General features: G+C 43.6%; 1 protein-coding gene across 1 annotated transcript in view; it reads right to left on the bottom strand.

The window, feature by feature from the left end:
• Positions 1 to 12,601: 12,601 nt before the first annotated feature.
• The window catches only part of LOC123507730 (serine protease nudel-like), a 165,825-nt gene continuing 162,548 nt past the window's right edge, over positions 12,602 to 15,878 (bottom strand). Inside the window, 1 exon segment of the mRNA XM_045260891.1 lies at positions 12,602 to 12,749. Coding sequence (XP_045116826.1) covers positions 12,617 to 12,749 — 133 coding nt within the window. The 3' untranslated portion in view covers positions 12,602 to 12,616.

Raw genomic sequence — 15,878 nt, 5'->3', positions numbered from 1 at the left:
GAGTGAAACGGGAAAGACACTAACCGGCAACCTGTGGAATGTAAACAAAGTGCGCATCATTGTACTGCATACAAAACTTATGTACCACATTTCCACAAAGCTTTCCATTTTATCCATTATAGAGTCAAGAGTTCTGGTGGTTCTTTTAGCTTGCAAGGAAGATACGGTCTCACCAGCCTCCTTAATAGAGTCTGCTGACTTGAAAATAGAGACAGTATAATATTATAATATGGAGTCAAGATAGTGGCCAGCACTGCTATAGTTTTCTGGCCTCTCTCATGTCTGTGAATAATATCTAGCTTCATTTGGAGAGTAAGAGACTTCCTGGTCTTCTTACGAAAACTAGGCCAGTTGCAGGGCGTTTTGGTGGTAAGTTGAGCTAGGGAAGACAAGCTGCTGCTGAGGCTGTTATGTTTTGACTGGGGAGTGAGTGTTGTGCGTGTTGTCCACGAGAGGCTTGATCTTGATCTTGATCTTTATTCTATAGGTGTCCCAGGATTTTTTCCTGAGGCAGGCCTTAGTACCAGCAGCTCCTGGTGTATTCAAATGCCTGTCAGCTTGCGTGATATGGTGGGGCTTTCAAATTTGGAAAAAAATTACCTGGATAAAACTTCGTTAAAGCGAGTTTGGTGTTCGTTAAACGAGCAGATGGTAGTAAAATGAAACCTTCGTTGTAGCGAAATTTCGTTGTGTGAACCTTCGTTAAACGGGGGTTGCCTGTACTAAGATATGATATCCATTACAGCAGGCAATAGAGGAGTGGAAACAAACGTAATATCATGGTGAAAGACAACATGCCAAGCTAAAAAAGGTCACAAGAAGAAGAAGTGGCCAAGTCACCGGAGTCTCTGCCATCTGTGGCCGATCTCATCATCTCTGCTTTATTTTTTGGTATTCCATGTAAGATTTCACTTTATGCATTACAAAACAATCCTTTCTTGGGGCAAGGCTTGTAAAAAGGTAATACTAGAAATATATATATATATATATATATATATATATATATATATATATATATATATATATATTTTGTTTTTTTTACCCATGTGGTATGTTGAGGACCAGCCCAGAATGCATCCTCCCTATTTCCATTATTTCGTATGGGAAAATTACGTCCGCTTAACGAATTTCCGCTCTACGAACAGCTTTGACACCCCCTATCCTGTTTGTTAAGCGGAGTATTACGGTACTCGAATGCATGTGGAATGATTTCCCAAGCAGTCAGTATGACCTACACAACACACTGCTGCCATTTTGGAAGCTGAAAGAGGACCTCTAAATTAACAGGAACCTTGTCCTAAACACTGCATGTATCATTGTACCAGCTGCTCTCTGGCACACAGCATCAGCTCGCCTCCATGACAGTCATCAAGGCATAGAAGCAACGAAAAGACGTGCGGAACAGGCAGTGTTTTCGCCTGGTATCATTGCCAACATAACTAACACCAATAGAGCATTTGAACCCTGCCAAGTACTAGAGCCCAGCCAGCAGCGGGAACTACTCCTCAACAATGACACCCGAATCAGACCCTTCAAGTCAGTATCAGCAGACCTGGAAATTTCTTCATCATCATTGCTAGTTGTCTCTCAGGCTGGCCTGTCATCCCCTGTGGTTGACACTACAGTTGCCATAATTATATGCCAGTTTCGTCACTACTCCCACGATGTGGGTTTCCCTGTACAGTTCAGGTCCGATGGAGGACCCCACTTTACAAGCTGGGAGTTTGCAAGTTTCCTCGACCATTGGGGTTATCTTCACCACATTACTCGCAGTCGAATCACTATGCAGAGGCAGCCATGGAGACAGTCAAACATTTAATCATGAAAGTTGCCCCATCTGATACCATCGACTGTGGAGTTCGAACGGACTCTTCTTGAGCACTGGAACACTCTCACCCATGCTGGACAATCCCCAGCATGTCTTGTATGGGCACCTTCTTCGCACTTGTGTGCCTGTTCACCCAGAGTCCTTCAAGGAGTGTCAGGCTAGCATAGACGTACGTGATTGTCAAGCTGCAAAGAGATCCCAAGATGTTGAGGTTTCCTGCAATCAACATGCCTGCGCCTTACCCAAGTTACAGCTGGACCACCATTTTTGTGTGCAGGATCCTGTGTCACTCAGCTGGGGCAAGGTGAGCACCATCATGGGCATCAGAAGATATTGCAACTACTTCAAGCTTCCTAGTGGCCAGATATGGTGGAGGAACTTAATGAAGAATAAAGCTGAGTGTATATTACAAAGAACAGTATCTAATCCAGATGGACAGTTCAAGGCTGATATGAGTCAGAATATGTCTCTCTGTTATTATAATCTAGTCTTTGGTGTTTGTGTATGTCTTCAGTAAAAAAGTGAATTTTCGTTGTTAAGATGAGAGATGAAGAATTGCTATTGCATCATAGTTTTGAGTATATTCTTCGGACAAAAGAGCCTTGGATGGATGATGAAAAAAAGTATTGGAGGTGCAGCAAGTATAAGACTTTCAAATGTAAATCATCAATAATAACGAAGGGCTCAAATATTATAAAAGATTCCTCTGACCACACCCATTCTGGAGACTCTATTCAAACTGATGTTCACACTGCCCTTGCAAAAATCACACAAGATGCAAAAAACACCCATGCCATCACAAGGACAATCCTCGCCGAACATCTCATTCCCTTAAATGATTATGTCTTGTCAAGAATGCCAGTAAAATCTGCCATTGAACGACGTATTAGACAAACATGCCAAAAAGAGGACTAAGTCCAACCATCTCCTCAGTTGCAAAACTTTGAGATAGCTAATGATTATGAAAACATTGTCATGTATGATTCTGGAGTCGATGATCCTCAAAGAATTTTAGCCTTTGGGAGGCATGATTTGGTAAATTGCCTTCAGAGTGAAGTATGGATGGGGAATGGAACATTTAAGACTATCCCATTGATTCTCTTTCAATTGTAGGAAACTCTTATTCCCCTTGTATATATTTTCTCTTGCCAAACAAAACAGCTGAAACATACACACATATGATTGAAATCTTAAAAATGTTGCATCTAGGTCTCAACCCTTCTACTAATCTACTTGATTTTGAGTTGGCAGCAATAAGTACTTTCAAAAATGAGTTTCCTCTAGCAAGAGTATCTGGATGTTTCTTTCATTTAAATCAGTCTGTGATAAGAAAGGTAAAGGAATTGGGATAGAAGGTCAGGTATGAAACTGACCGTGATTTTGCAATGATCGTCAAGTCCCTTCCAGCACTTGCTTTTGTACCAATTGATGAAGTAGTTGAGGTATTTGAAGAGCTAGGAGCTGCTTTTCCAGATGAGGCTGAATGCAATGACTTAATTGCATATTTTGAATCTACATACATAAGCAGACCTAGAATAGGAGGAAGGTTCATGAAACTCAAGGTTTGAACCACAGTTATGGAATCATTACAAGGATGCACAAATATGTGTACCAAAAACCACTAATTGCACAGAAGGGTTTCATAATTCTCTCAAGTCACTTTTTATGTGCTCTCATCCAACAATATGGTCTTTCATGAATGGTATCAGAAAAGACGTTGCAGTTCATAGGCTAACAATGCAAAATGCCTTAAGATGTCAATCTTGAAAGGTCAAGAAATACTTATGTGCTTTTAGCAGCTAAAGTTAAATCTTATGGTGAAGAAGCTGACAAGTTACAATATTTGAGAGCAATTCCCACATACAAGTTCTTGGGTAGAAAATAAGATTTTGTGCTATGTAACTATAACTATATACTTACCTTGTTACCATAGAATAATCAAGTTATATTGCATTTTATTTATATTTCTTCAACTTCATTTTTCTTTACAAGATCTGAATATATTTAGTTTACCAACAATTCAGAGTATTTTTTTGTGCCATAAAACTTTTTTTTGTAAGTTGTATGAACCATTCCCGTTTTAATATCATAGAAGATGTGTGCAAGTTAAGCAGAATTTGTTGTGACTACAGTAATATTCCGCTTAACAAACGTTCGTTTAACGAATTTCCAGTTTAACGTACTATATAAAGTTAGACCAAAAAGTCCGCATAACGTACAACCACATCCATTTTAGCGAATTTTCTGGGTTTGAATTTGCCAGGAGAGAGTCCGAACGCAGTATCTTCACTGTGATTGTCTGGCTCCCCGCCTCTGTCTCTAGCTCTCCTGGAGCTGGATCCAAGATTCTTTAACAATGTCAGAGCAACCTCTTGCAGTGAAATGGCATCCATGAATGCTTGGAGGGGTGGTGACAAGGTTGCTATCAGGTTGCTCTGAGGTTGCTGGGAACACCACCTCTCCAGGTGGTGTTACTGTCTTATATATGCATTTATGTTCACAAAACAACAATTCTATTAGATTTTTACGAACCTTGCCCCCAAGAAAGGATTGTTTTGTAATGCATTAAATGAAATCTTACATGAAATACCAAAAATAAAGCAGAGATGAGATGAGCTTCAGACGAAGCGGGAGACTCGCGGCCACTCGGTCGCTTCTTCTTCTTCTTGTGACCCTTTTGCCTGGGTGTTACTTTCATCATGATGTTTATGTTTTCACTCCTTTATTGCCTGCTATAATGGATATCATATCTTAGTATTCATATATGCTCATGCCACGAGGATAACCTTGACTCCGTGGCACTGAGTGATAGTGAATTACTAATGAAATACTGCGGTATTTCATTAATAATTCACTATCACTCAGTGCCACAGAGTCGAGGTTATCCTCATGGCATGAGCGTGCGTATATGAATTTTTTTTTTTTTTTTTTTTACAGTAAGGCCTATAGCGCCTGTAGGCACACTTGAAGAGTGTATGGGAAGCGCTGTTCAGCTTCCGCCCATTAGTGGCGCAGGCAATTTTATTTATAGTGGTATCCATATTACCACACAAGCTCATCTTGGGTGTAACTACCTAGAACCTGGGTATCATGGTGACATGTAGGTAACTTTAAACCACTCGACAAATGGCAAAGTGTTTTAAGGCTGTACGTGGTGGGATTCGAACCTATGTGTGGACGTCTGCCCGATCCCACGCTCACCACCTTATCCACTACGCCACCGCCTCCCTTAAATACTACGATATGATATCCATTATAGCAGGTAATAGAGGAGTGGAAACAAATATCATGGGGAAAGACAACACACAGGCTAAAAGGATCACAAGAAGAAGAAAACGCGACCTAGTCGCCGCAAGTCTCCCACTTCGTCTGTGGCTCATCTCATCTCTGCTTTATTTTTTGGTATTCCTTGTAAGATTTCACTTTATGCATTACAAAGCAATCCTTTCTTAGAGGCAAGGCTTGTAAAAAGCTAATAGAAATGTTTTGTGAACATAAACGCGAGAATGTGAGAGAATTTGTACATAGCTCCCCTAACTTCCAATGACTCATATGACATCATAAAAGTAGTGGTAGACTGGTGGCCCAATAGGCTGCCAAATGTATATATGATTTTTTTTTTAACCCATGTGGTATGTTGGGGACCAGCCCAGAACGCATCCCTCCCTATTTCTATTATTTCCTATGGGAAAATTACGTCCGCTTAACGAATTTTCGTTCTATGAACAGCTTTGACACCCCCTATCCTGTTCGTTAAGCGGAGTATTACTGTACTTTATTTCTATTTCCTTCAAAGACCTACATTAAAATAGTTACACTTCACTTCTAAACAGAAAGTGAAAAATATTTTATAAAAAGTATGAAATAAAAATAAATTAAACAAGAAAAGGACATATAAAAACTAATATAAACTTGAAAAAAAACTAAAATAAAAAAGTAAAAAAAAAAAAATTTGAAAAAAAAAAAAAAAAAAAAAATGTAAAAAAGGTCCACGAAAGCATTCCAACTCAACGTGTCGCAGGATTGGGACCAGCTCAAAATGATAAAGTCTTAGCATAAGTGTGTAGTTTAAGCTGGTGCAGGGAGGATGCTAACATAATAAAATAGTTTCACCTGTAATGGAAGGGTTACACAACCACTGGTTCAGATGGTCACTGGATGAAATAGTACTGGTTCAGCTTGCACTGGTTCAAGCTGCACTGGTTCAGATGGTCACTGGTTCAAATGGTTACTGGTTCAGTTGACCAATGTGTTCCTGTCACAATTGTGGGAGCTGTGAGGACGAGGGGGCGGTATAACACTACTTTCTTTCAGCTGACCATTGGTTCAATTGGCACTGGTGCATGTGGTACTGGTGCAAGTGGCACTGGTTCAGTTGACATGGAACAATATACCACCTATATTCTAACAAACCTCTTCCTTTTCTTACCAAAGCACATGTGTTTGGGCCAACTGACAGTATCCACTTCTCAATCCTCAATACTTTTTCTATCCTCATTTTTCAAGCCAAAGGTGGGTGTTCCATTAAAGTGCGCAATAACCTAACTTGCTTCCATGTCCACATTCTTGAATTCTTTAAATGTTCTATCACCTGGCTATAACTACATTATTATTCACTTTCAAACTAACTCTATTTGTGCTCTTAAGCTCTCACTTAACTTTTCTAAATCAACATTTCATTAACCACCACTTTTAATCTTCAAGGTAGAGCACATTTTGATTCTCTCCCATTTCACGGAAATCTCCATTCTTGGAGAACTCCATATTCACCATCAGCTTTGGTTTTTGTCTCCCTTCACTGACCAACCTGGAGAACTAGTTTTGGACTTTGCTATTTTCCACAATCTAGATTCTGGAGGATTTAGTGCAACACCCTACTCATATTTCTGACTGGCTTTGAGGTACATCCAACATTCTTTACTTGTTCTTAACTTATAATCATGCTTATTCTGTCATTCTGGCTTCTTCACCTTGATAATCTGATCATTATCCTATGTTTATCTTGTCCTATCGCTCAAATTTCTCTTCACATCCCCCAGAGTGCAGGTGACTGGTATTTTGCCTCTGCTAACTAGGGGCAACTAAGGAGGTATTATTCTGATTTTCCAAGGAATGACTACTTATTTCATGTCAAAGACCTGTCTCTGTGTACTAAGTCCATAAATGAGGTGATAGTGTCTGTCATGGTGGTATACATTCCTTACTTTCTCTTATCATTAACCTTCCAAACCTTCGCTTAATTAACTCAACCATTTCCCATGTTATACATGATAAAGAGGCAGCCTGCAAAAAATACTTGAGCCTCCCATCACATGAATCTCCTGCCCTTTACATTTATACCTGAAGTAATGCCATGGCCTCGCTGCACAATGCTTTCTACTGTTGCGGCGACGCAAATTGAGTAGTGAAGATAGCATCTGCAATGCTATCCGGTTGGTATCTCTGCTTCTAGCTGGCAGATGTGGTATTGAGGGGTACCGGATATGCGCAGCAGCAAGCAGGTGGATATGCCAACTGTGATTGGCTTATGGATGAGCCAATGGGAGCAGAGTAGAGTAAGGGGGGATATATATAAAGCAGGCCCCATTCTAGCCTCTCTCTTCTCGACGCATCCCAGTCAGTCAACTCTTCCTCCTCTTCTCCCCAGTCAGTCGCCGTTGTCTTCTCCCCCCTTCGCTCTCATCATTAGTATTCTATGTGCCACTCTGTACTGTATTACACACCAGTAAACTGAAGGAGTTGTGCCAAGTGTTTCATGTATCTTGCCTCTCTGAGTAAGTCTGCCTGAATCTGGTGAGTACTTGTGCCTCGCTCCCCTTGCTAGCCACGAATCTTCGCCTAAAAGTATCCCTGTGTCTGTTGCAGTCCCATCCTGTGCTTTCCTGGACAGCCACTGAGGTTGTGTTCCTGTCACAGTTGTGGGAGCTGTGAGGATGAGGGGGCGGCATAACACTACTTTCTTTCACCATTCCATCTTCCTAAAGTGAGAGCCAGAATTTTCAATCACTGACCCTGGCTACTTTTTTATTTTATTTTATATTTCCTGTGACTTGAATCATTAAAAAAACGAGGTTTCAAGACACTTCTCAAAACTTGACGATCCTATTGACCATAGTTTGAGATGTCACTACATTCTTTTCTATGCGGGGTTGGGGGAGGGGGAGGGAGCCTATTCTCATCTTACATTAGAAAAAAGCTGCAATATCTACAACTTTTCCTAATGCTTAAGACCTCTTGATACTTAGACATCCTAATAATTAAAACTCACTTAAGACTTACTCTTAACACAACCTTCAACTTAAATGATAAATGAAACCCAAATAAAACTACAGTTCTCCTCTGAATTCCTAACTCTCTTCTTTCAGTCAATCCTTCACTCCACGTATCATACTCCGTTGTTTACATGGGTAGCAGCCCCTACAAGCGGAAATCATAAGTGATTTGGAGCGATCATGCCTACTCAGTGGCTACTGAGGGAGGCCTAGGCCTGTTTTGCCAGCCAGAAACAGGCCTGGAGATTGAAAATAATCGCCCCTGCCACCACAACAAAGCCTGTCGAGTTCCAAGTGGGCCCAGCACAAAGGACTATGCCTGTCGAGGGCACTGTTAACCCGTACAGCGTCAGTGCTGGCCACATCATGGATTTTTTTTTTTTTTTGCTAAACCAGTCTTAAATGATGTGAAACAAATGAAAATGACAATCATTCCTCCCAGAATTGACTGGAAGTGGTATTAATTGGTGTGAGACGTTTTGTGTTAAGGTTAGCGACTTAGCAAAGCCTTATGTGACTAGTTTATTCGCTTCCTCGTTTTTCACCAGTCGATCCCCGAGTTGGACACACGCATAATATCGTTCCTGAGTTGGAAGAAAACAACATGTCATGTTTTGCTGTTTGGGAGTGTTTGTGGCTAAAAATAGACACGAGATATTGCGAGGGAGTGTTGCCTTTCGCGGTGCAAATATTTTCCGAGTAATATGTACTTGTTTTTCCTTATAACAAAGCGATTGGAAAATTCTTATTTATGTCATACAAAGTTTTCACTACCACAATATAACAGTTACCAAAAACATCTGAAATGGTGAGAGTAAGTAATGAAAATTACGCTGCGATCATATTAGCGGAGTTGAGGCATCAGTTTACCGCTACACCGAGCTGAAGGCAGCAGAAACTGCTAAAGTTCAGATATGTAATAAATAAATACAGGAAGCATTCATGTTAGCAGGGACGAGGAGGCAGCATGAGCAATGTCTACAGTGCATGATGGCAGTATACTGGTAGGTTTTGAGGACGCAATACCTCCGAAAACACGAGGAAGCTCGTCGACATATCTCATACGTCTCTGATGCCCAGTTTGCTCAGAGTAGCCGACATATCTCGTACGTCGGGTTAAGGTGGAGGTAGGCGTAGCAGCCCTCAAGGACATGGATATTGTCGAGAAGCCTCTTCCTGCACCATCTAGCAAGAAGAAACACCAGGATAACGCTGCTGCTGCCCAGATTCCCCATCGACATGTACCTGCCCCGGCCACCTTGGACCATAAACAAAGGCTTCGCCTGTGTTTCCCTGCAAGCCATGGGAAGATGGCCAGTGAGCTGTTCAGATGGTTTGCAGTCCTGCTGAAACAACATCCAGACCTGCAGCCACTCTACAAGGAGGGACGGAATCAGCCTTAGATCACATTCAGCACTGACTCCTCCTTCCATGCCACCCTGGTGAGTGAGGGATTCTTGGGCTTTGTTATGGAGTGCCCTGGTGAGGAGGGCACTCACCCTCTTATTATCCATGGTGTGGCGACCCACATCAATGTCAACCTCACTGAAATACCAGCTAGATTTCATGGGCTGAAGAGGAGAATGGTGGGCCAGATGCCAAGGCCCCAACTGCTGGGAGTGGTGACAGGGAAGGTGCCCAGTGAGGTGCATCTTGTCGACCACTTTGCCCTGGAGACGACCCTCCTGGTGCAGTTTGCCCGGCAGTGCCCAGGAAGCATTAGACGGTACCACGCCATGCAGAGGAACTGTACAACGGACTCCTGCACACCATTGAGGGCTTCATCGTGACTCCACGGGTTCTGGCAAGGGCCCATGCTCCACACCGCTGGACTTACGCTACCGATCCTGTCATTCTGAACTGCCAATAGACGCTCGCTCCCTACCAGAGACGTTGGCAGCTCCACCCAGCAGACACAGAGTCATGGGATGGCATGGTTACCGTGGCTTGACACCTCACGGATCTGCGGCAGCAGGAAAGGAAGAAGTACTGGGTCTCCTTCCTGGACAAGGTGCGCAGGACCCGGTCCCTCCGGGAGGTGTGGCACCATTTCAACAGCGTCCGGGGCAAGTCCAGACAACAGTTGTGTGACCCCGATTCTGCAGGCAGGGCACGAGAACTCATCTTGCAGTGGAGGGAAGCCTTATCCTTCTCTGGTCTTCCTGTGGAACACCAGGAGGTGCTCAATCAACAAAGATCATGAAGGATGGAGTTCATTCACCACAGTGTTTACTTGTTGGATGACACCTGTGTGCCTATCATGCATGATAAACTCCTCTCAGCAGTCAAGTTGGGCAAGTCAACAGCTCCTGGCAAGGATGGTATCACTTATGATATCCTCAATGCTCTCCTGGAGGTAAAGGTAGACAACCCTATTTGGATTTATTTAACATGTCTTTCACTGCAGGCAAGCTTCCCCAAAGCTTCTTGGAAAACAGCCATCATCATCCCAATCCCCAAAGATGATGGCACCTTTTGCCCTATTTCTCTCACCAGCTGTCTGTGCAAGATGATGGAACGGGTAATATTGAACAGGCTTATATACAAGGTGGGCCATGTACTTTCTGGTAATGTACATGGCTTCCTAAAAGGTCACTCTACAAGTCATTGTTTTGTTGAGTGTCTTATAAATAAGGATGCTACCTGCAGAGCTTTCATCAATCTCAAGGGTGCCTTTGACAGTGCCAACAAAGATGTTATTATGGAGGAACTCATTCTCAAAGGTGTCAAAGGTAGATTATTAGGATGGATCAGGGACTATTTGTACAATAGAACAGCATAAGTTTGGTTTCAAGGTGCAGTCTCCTCTGGGGAAGTTTTCAAGCTTGGAACACCACAGGGTGGAGTCCTTAGTCCAATACTTTTTAATGTTTTAATGGACAAAATTGCGCGCTGTTCCTTTCCGCAGGGCACCCAGGTCCTCATGTATGCTGATGACATACTACTCCAATGCCCGACACCCAGGATTCTCCAGTCAGCTTTGTCACAACTGGCAGTGTTGTATGTCCTAATAAGACTAGTGCTAAATCAATGTAAAACAAAACTATGTTCGAGACCTCACTCTGCCATGGCTAGCACCACTTCGGCTGCTATCAAACAGGGGGCCTGGGGGCTGGCATTCCAGTCCTAAGAATGTTCTATATATCTGTCATACGGTCCCTTATTGATTATGCCGCCCCTATTTTAATACAGTTTAGTGCCACCCAACTCCCTCCCCTGGAGCTTGTTCAGAATGAAGCCATGCGGATAATCTTGGGATGCCCCAGGACTGCACGATTGATGTCTCAGAGCTGAACTGCACCTGCCGAGTATTATGTGTAGGGTACAGGAAATTACTTGTCGCACAGTTAGTCATATGCTATGCATGGGCTCTGAATCTCTGAAGGGATCACTGACCCCCCTGTATCATGATCCTCGCACTCCTACAACACCATACCTCAGGAAGATCTTGGGAGTACTGACAAGTGTAGGTGTAGCTGAGGCTTGTATTAATGTTGTTATGTCACCGCTACAACCCGCCTGGATATTCAATCTCTGCATCAGCCCAAGAGGGACTGGCTCCCTCATGTGCTGGAAGACATGTTCATGACTAAATTGTCCAAGTACCCACACATTCAGGCTATTCATTTTTATTGTGATGGATCAGTCAATGGCAGCAGGTCTGGATGTGGGCTGTTCATCCGTGACTACATCTCTGCCAATCTCTACACTGACACTGAGGTTTCCAGGCGGCTCCCTGCACACATGCCTTCCACTAGAGCAGAACTGTATGCTGTACTGGAGGCGCTCCATATTGTGGCGCCTCTCCATAAGAATGTATATTTCTTTATTGACAGTCAGGCTGCATTGTATGCCCTTCAATCCACCTCCCGCTAAATGAAAAAAGCAGACCGCCTTGCTCAGTGTGCCCTCCAATATGACACAGTGGACCCTGGTACTGAGTACATTTTGGGTTATGTTAAGAGTAGCATTAAGGACTTGTACATAGTAGCATTAGTGATCAGTTGGAGTTTTGTTGCCATAGGGGCAGTAGCACTAGTCTTCACTATGCATGTGTCTCCCAGAGCTGTGTTTACATCTACTGGAGACAAACTGCATCACATAACAGGATGGTAATGAGGCTCAGATTAGGCTTCTCCTGGTGTGTGCTGAGTGCTGTGTGCTGCATTACTATTTCATGGAATATCCTCTCATTGCTAAATTTAGACCACAAGGTCAACATGACTTGTATAGCCTCATTGACCATCTCCTAGACTCAACCACTCTCAGGGATATACTCAGGGAATATCCTCAGTTTGCCCCCAGACTGTAGGATGTTTAGGCAATAAGATGTGCAATATCTGTATTTATTTATTGAAGTACTTGTATTCTTGTTATGTATACTGTCTAGTGTTATATTTTTTATACTTTAACCTTAAGTCTTTGCCCAGGGGGTGGGTGACAAGGTCCATCCTCCTGCTTTGTTGTATTTATTTATTAATTCAACAATAAATGTATCAATCAATTAATCCATGTCTCACCCTAATACGTCCTCCTCCAGTCTGAGATGAGGCACCAGGGTGACGCAGAAGGCCTCGTCCTCACCCTCAGGACAGTCCTTTGTTTCGTCACATACTCTTTCTTTTGATACACACTTCAGAGGCTTGGAGCTGCAGGAGAAACAGGAAACACTTTAGGAACACAACGTTATCTACAACACAACACCAACAGCTAATAGGAGGGGAGGACCCTAACGCCCATTGAGGTTGCCAGATTCACCGGATATTGTAATATATTTCACAGAAAAATTGGTCAACTGTTTATTGTAAATTTCTGGATATTCTACTACTACATACCGATATATTAAGATAGCTAAAGTAATCTAAACACATGTCTACAAAATAAAAGATCTACTTAAAAAATCAAGATTATAACAATTAGAATGGATTGGAAGACATGGCATCTGCCTATCCTGCCACACAAAAAAGTGAAGCCAATAGGCAGAGCTTAAGATGACCAAATACACCCAAAACATTGCCCTCTTCCTTAAGCAATGGGAATTTGCCACTTTCTTTTTCCCATACTAAATGAAAAAAAAAAAAAATGTCATGTGGACCTATTATTAGTGGTGTTAATGCCAAATGGTCACAATATTGAAAGAAATACACACAACATTTCTGGAGGAAATAATGGCAAAATGATTGCTTTTACTTGTTTATTGCATGACAAGGAACAAACAGTGAAGTAAAATTTCAGAGATTAGATACTTTTCAATGCAGTGTCATGAAATTACACATCATTTTACATAAGAGCTTTAAAGAGAGAGAGAGAGAGAGAGAGAGAGAGAGAGAGAGAGAGAGAGAGAGAGAGAGAGAGAGAGAGAGAGAGAGAGAGAGAGAGAGAGAGAGAGAGAGAGAGAGAGAGAGAGAGAGAGAGAGAGAGAGAGAGAGAGAGAGAGAGAGAGCACAGCAGTAGCTGCTGCTACTACTCATGCTGCTTGTTCTACTATTACTACTGCTACAAAAAATTACAACTACAAATACTACTACTTTTTTTTATGTTATGACCTATAGCGCCTGTAGAGTATGGGGAAGCACTATTCAGCTTCCAACCATTAGTGGTGCAGGCAATTTTATTTATACTGGTACTTAAATTTGGGCCCATATCACCACCCAGTCACAACTATGGTGTAACAACCCAAGACATGGGTACCATGGTGACTTCCCTGGTGCAGGGGTTAGCCTCTTCTTTAATGGGTTCAGCCTCTGGGCCCCGGGGGAGCAAAAGAAAAGAACAGATGAGGAAGGGTGCGTTTCATAGTTCCTCTTCGTCAGCTCCAGTCCCAAGGCCCTCTGCTATAGGGGGATCCTTTCAGGACAGGGGTTCTCACAGTGGTGGACACCATGGCCGAGGTAGATCTTGCTAGGGAGGTAGTTTGCTATCCTGTGCCTGTGGGTGCTTGCCTGCAGTGGCACTGGAGAAATTGGAGAGTGGGTAGTGAAGACTCTTGTGTTATGGGCATGTCCTCCCCTTTCTGCGTCCCCTTCCTTTGTCGGCCGGACCAATAGAGTTTGAGAGTTATGTTGAGGGGTTGGATCATCATGTGACCTTGGACCTAGTAGTGTAGGACATGTTGGCCAAAGAGGCCATAGAGCTTGTTCCTTGTTCCTAAGATAACAGGCGGTTGGAGACCTGTGTTCGACCTCTCAACTATGAACAAGTTTTTAGTGGTCAGCCCCTTCCAGATGGAGAAGGTGGCTTCAGTTTTGGAGTCTATAAACATGGGGGATTCGATGGTGTCTCTAGATATGAGGGATGCATATTTTCACATTTTCACGTTCCAATCCACCCGCATTCCCACATGTACCTGTGGTTCATTTGGTGAGGCAAGGTTTTTCAGTTTAAAGTTCTTTGTTTTGGCCTCGCCACCACCCCACAGGTCTTTACCAAGGTGATGGCTTCAGTGTCTTCATCGGTTCATCGACATGATATCCGTGCACCGTTACCTGGATGATTGGTTGGTCACATGGACGACTCTCCAGGGATGCATAGGCTCCATCCGGGCTGTTTTACAGCTGTGTGCTCACTTGGGTATTCAGATCAATCTGCCCAAATCAAACCTGGTACCCAGCCAAAGGAAGCAGTACCTGGGCATGGTGCTGGATTCAGTAAGGGCTCTGGTTTTTCCATCGTTATACAGGGTCAGCCAGTTTCTCTCAGTGGCGCAAAGTTTTCTAGAGGCCAGAGCCCATATGGTGTCTATGGAGGCCCCTCTTGGGTCATCTGGCTTCCCTGGAGAGGTTGGTCCTAGGCAGCCAGGTACACTCTCAGTCCCTTCAGTGGTGCCAAAAAAAACACTGGAAGGCAACGTCAGACCCTCCCTAGTGGCGAGTTCCTCCTTCACAGTGGTGCATTGCAGACCTCTCCTGGTGGATAGATCCGGGTCATCTATTCAAGGGAGCTACCTTTGTGGTGGCACATCTGGAACAGTCTCTGTTTTCCAATGCATCCCTTCGCGGTTGGGGTACTCAACTTGGGGACTCTCTTGTCTCGGGGATATGGTCTCTACAGGAGCGGAGGTTTCACATCAACCACCTGGAGATAATGGCTGTTTTCCAGGCTCTGCAGCCCTTTCAGCAGAAAGTCTCGTGCACAGTGGTGTCTCTCATGTCAGACAATTCGACAGTGGTGGCCTATTTGGAGAACTCGGGGGGGGCGGGCACCCGGTCCAAGTCTCTCTCGGATCTGGCGTGGGACATTCTTCTGTGGTACAATGACAACTTGATCTCTCTTCACCCTAGGTTTGTGCCGGGACGGCACAATACAGTGGCAGACATACATCCTCAGTCGCGAGTATGTGGGATTAGAGTGGACCCTGCAAACTGTAGTGTGTAGGCAGGTCTTCCAGGTGTGGGGTGCAACATAAGTGCATGTATTTGCCACTGCCTTAAATCACCACTTACCTCTGTATGTGCCTCCACTGCCCAAACTAGGAGCTTAGAAAGAGGACGAGTTTGCCTTTCCATGGGAGGACTTGGATCTATACACCTTTCCTCCCTTCTCTCTGATTTGGCGGGTGCTAGTTCGAGTTAGAGTCCGCTTGTGTTCATGTGACTCTGATTGCCTTGCAACTGCATCAGGCAGACCAGTTTCTTCTGCTTCTGGACCATCCTCAAGTGTTGCCACAATGGGCCTCTCTGTTCTGCCAGCCTCATTGCCACCTCTTTCACAAGTCTCCAGGGGCTCTTCACCTTTACGCGTAGAGACTCTCCAGCATCTCTTCCGAAAGAGAGGCTTTT

This window comes from Portunus trituberculatus, chromosome 23 (assembly GCF_017591435.1).
Source record: "Portunus trituberculatus isolate SZX2019 chromosome 23, ASM1759143v1, whole genome shotgun sequence".
Classification (NCBI taxonomy): Eukaryota; Metazoa; Arthropoda; class Malacostraca; order Decapoda; family Portunidae; genus Portunus; species Portunus trituberculatus.
Note: the sequence above shows the minus strand (reverse complement) of the source record. Positions and strands in the feature narration are given on the sequence as shown.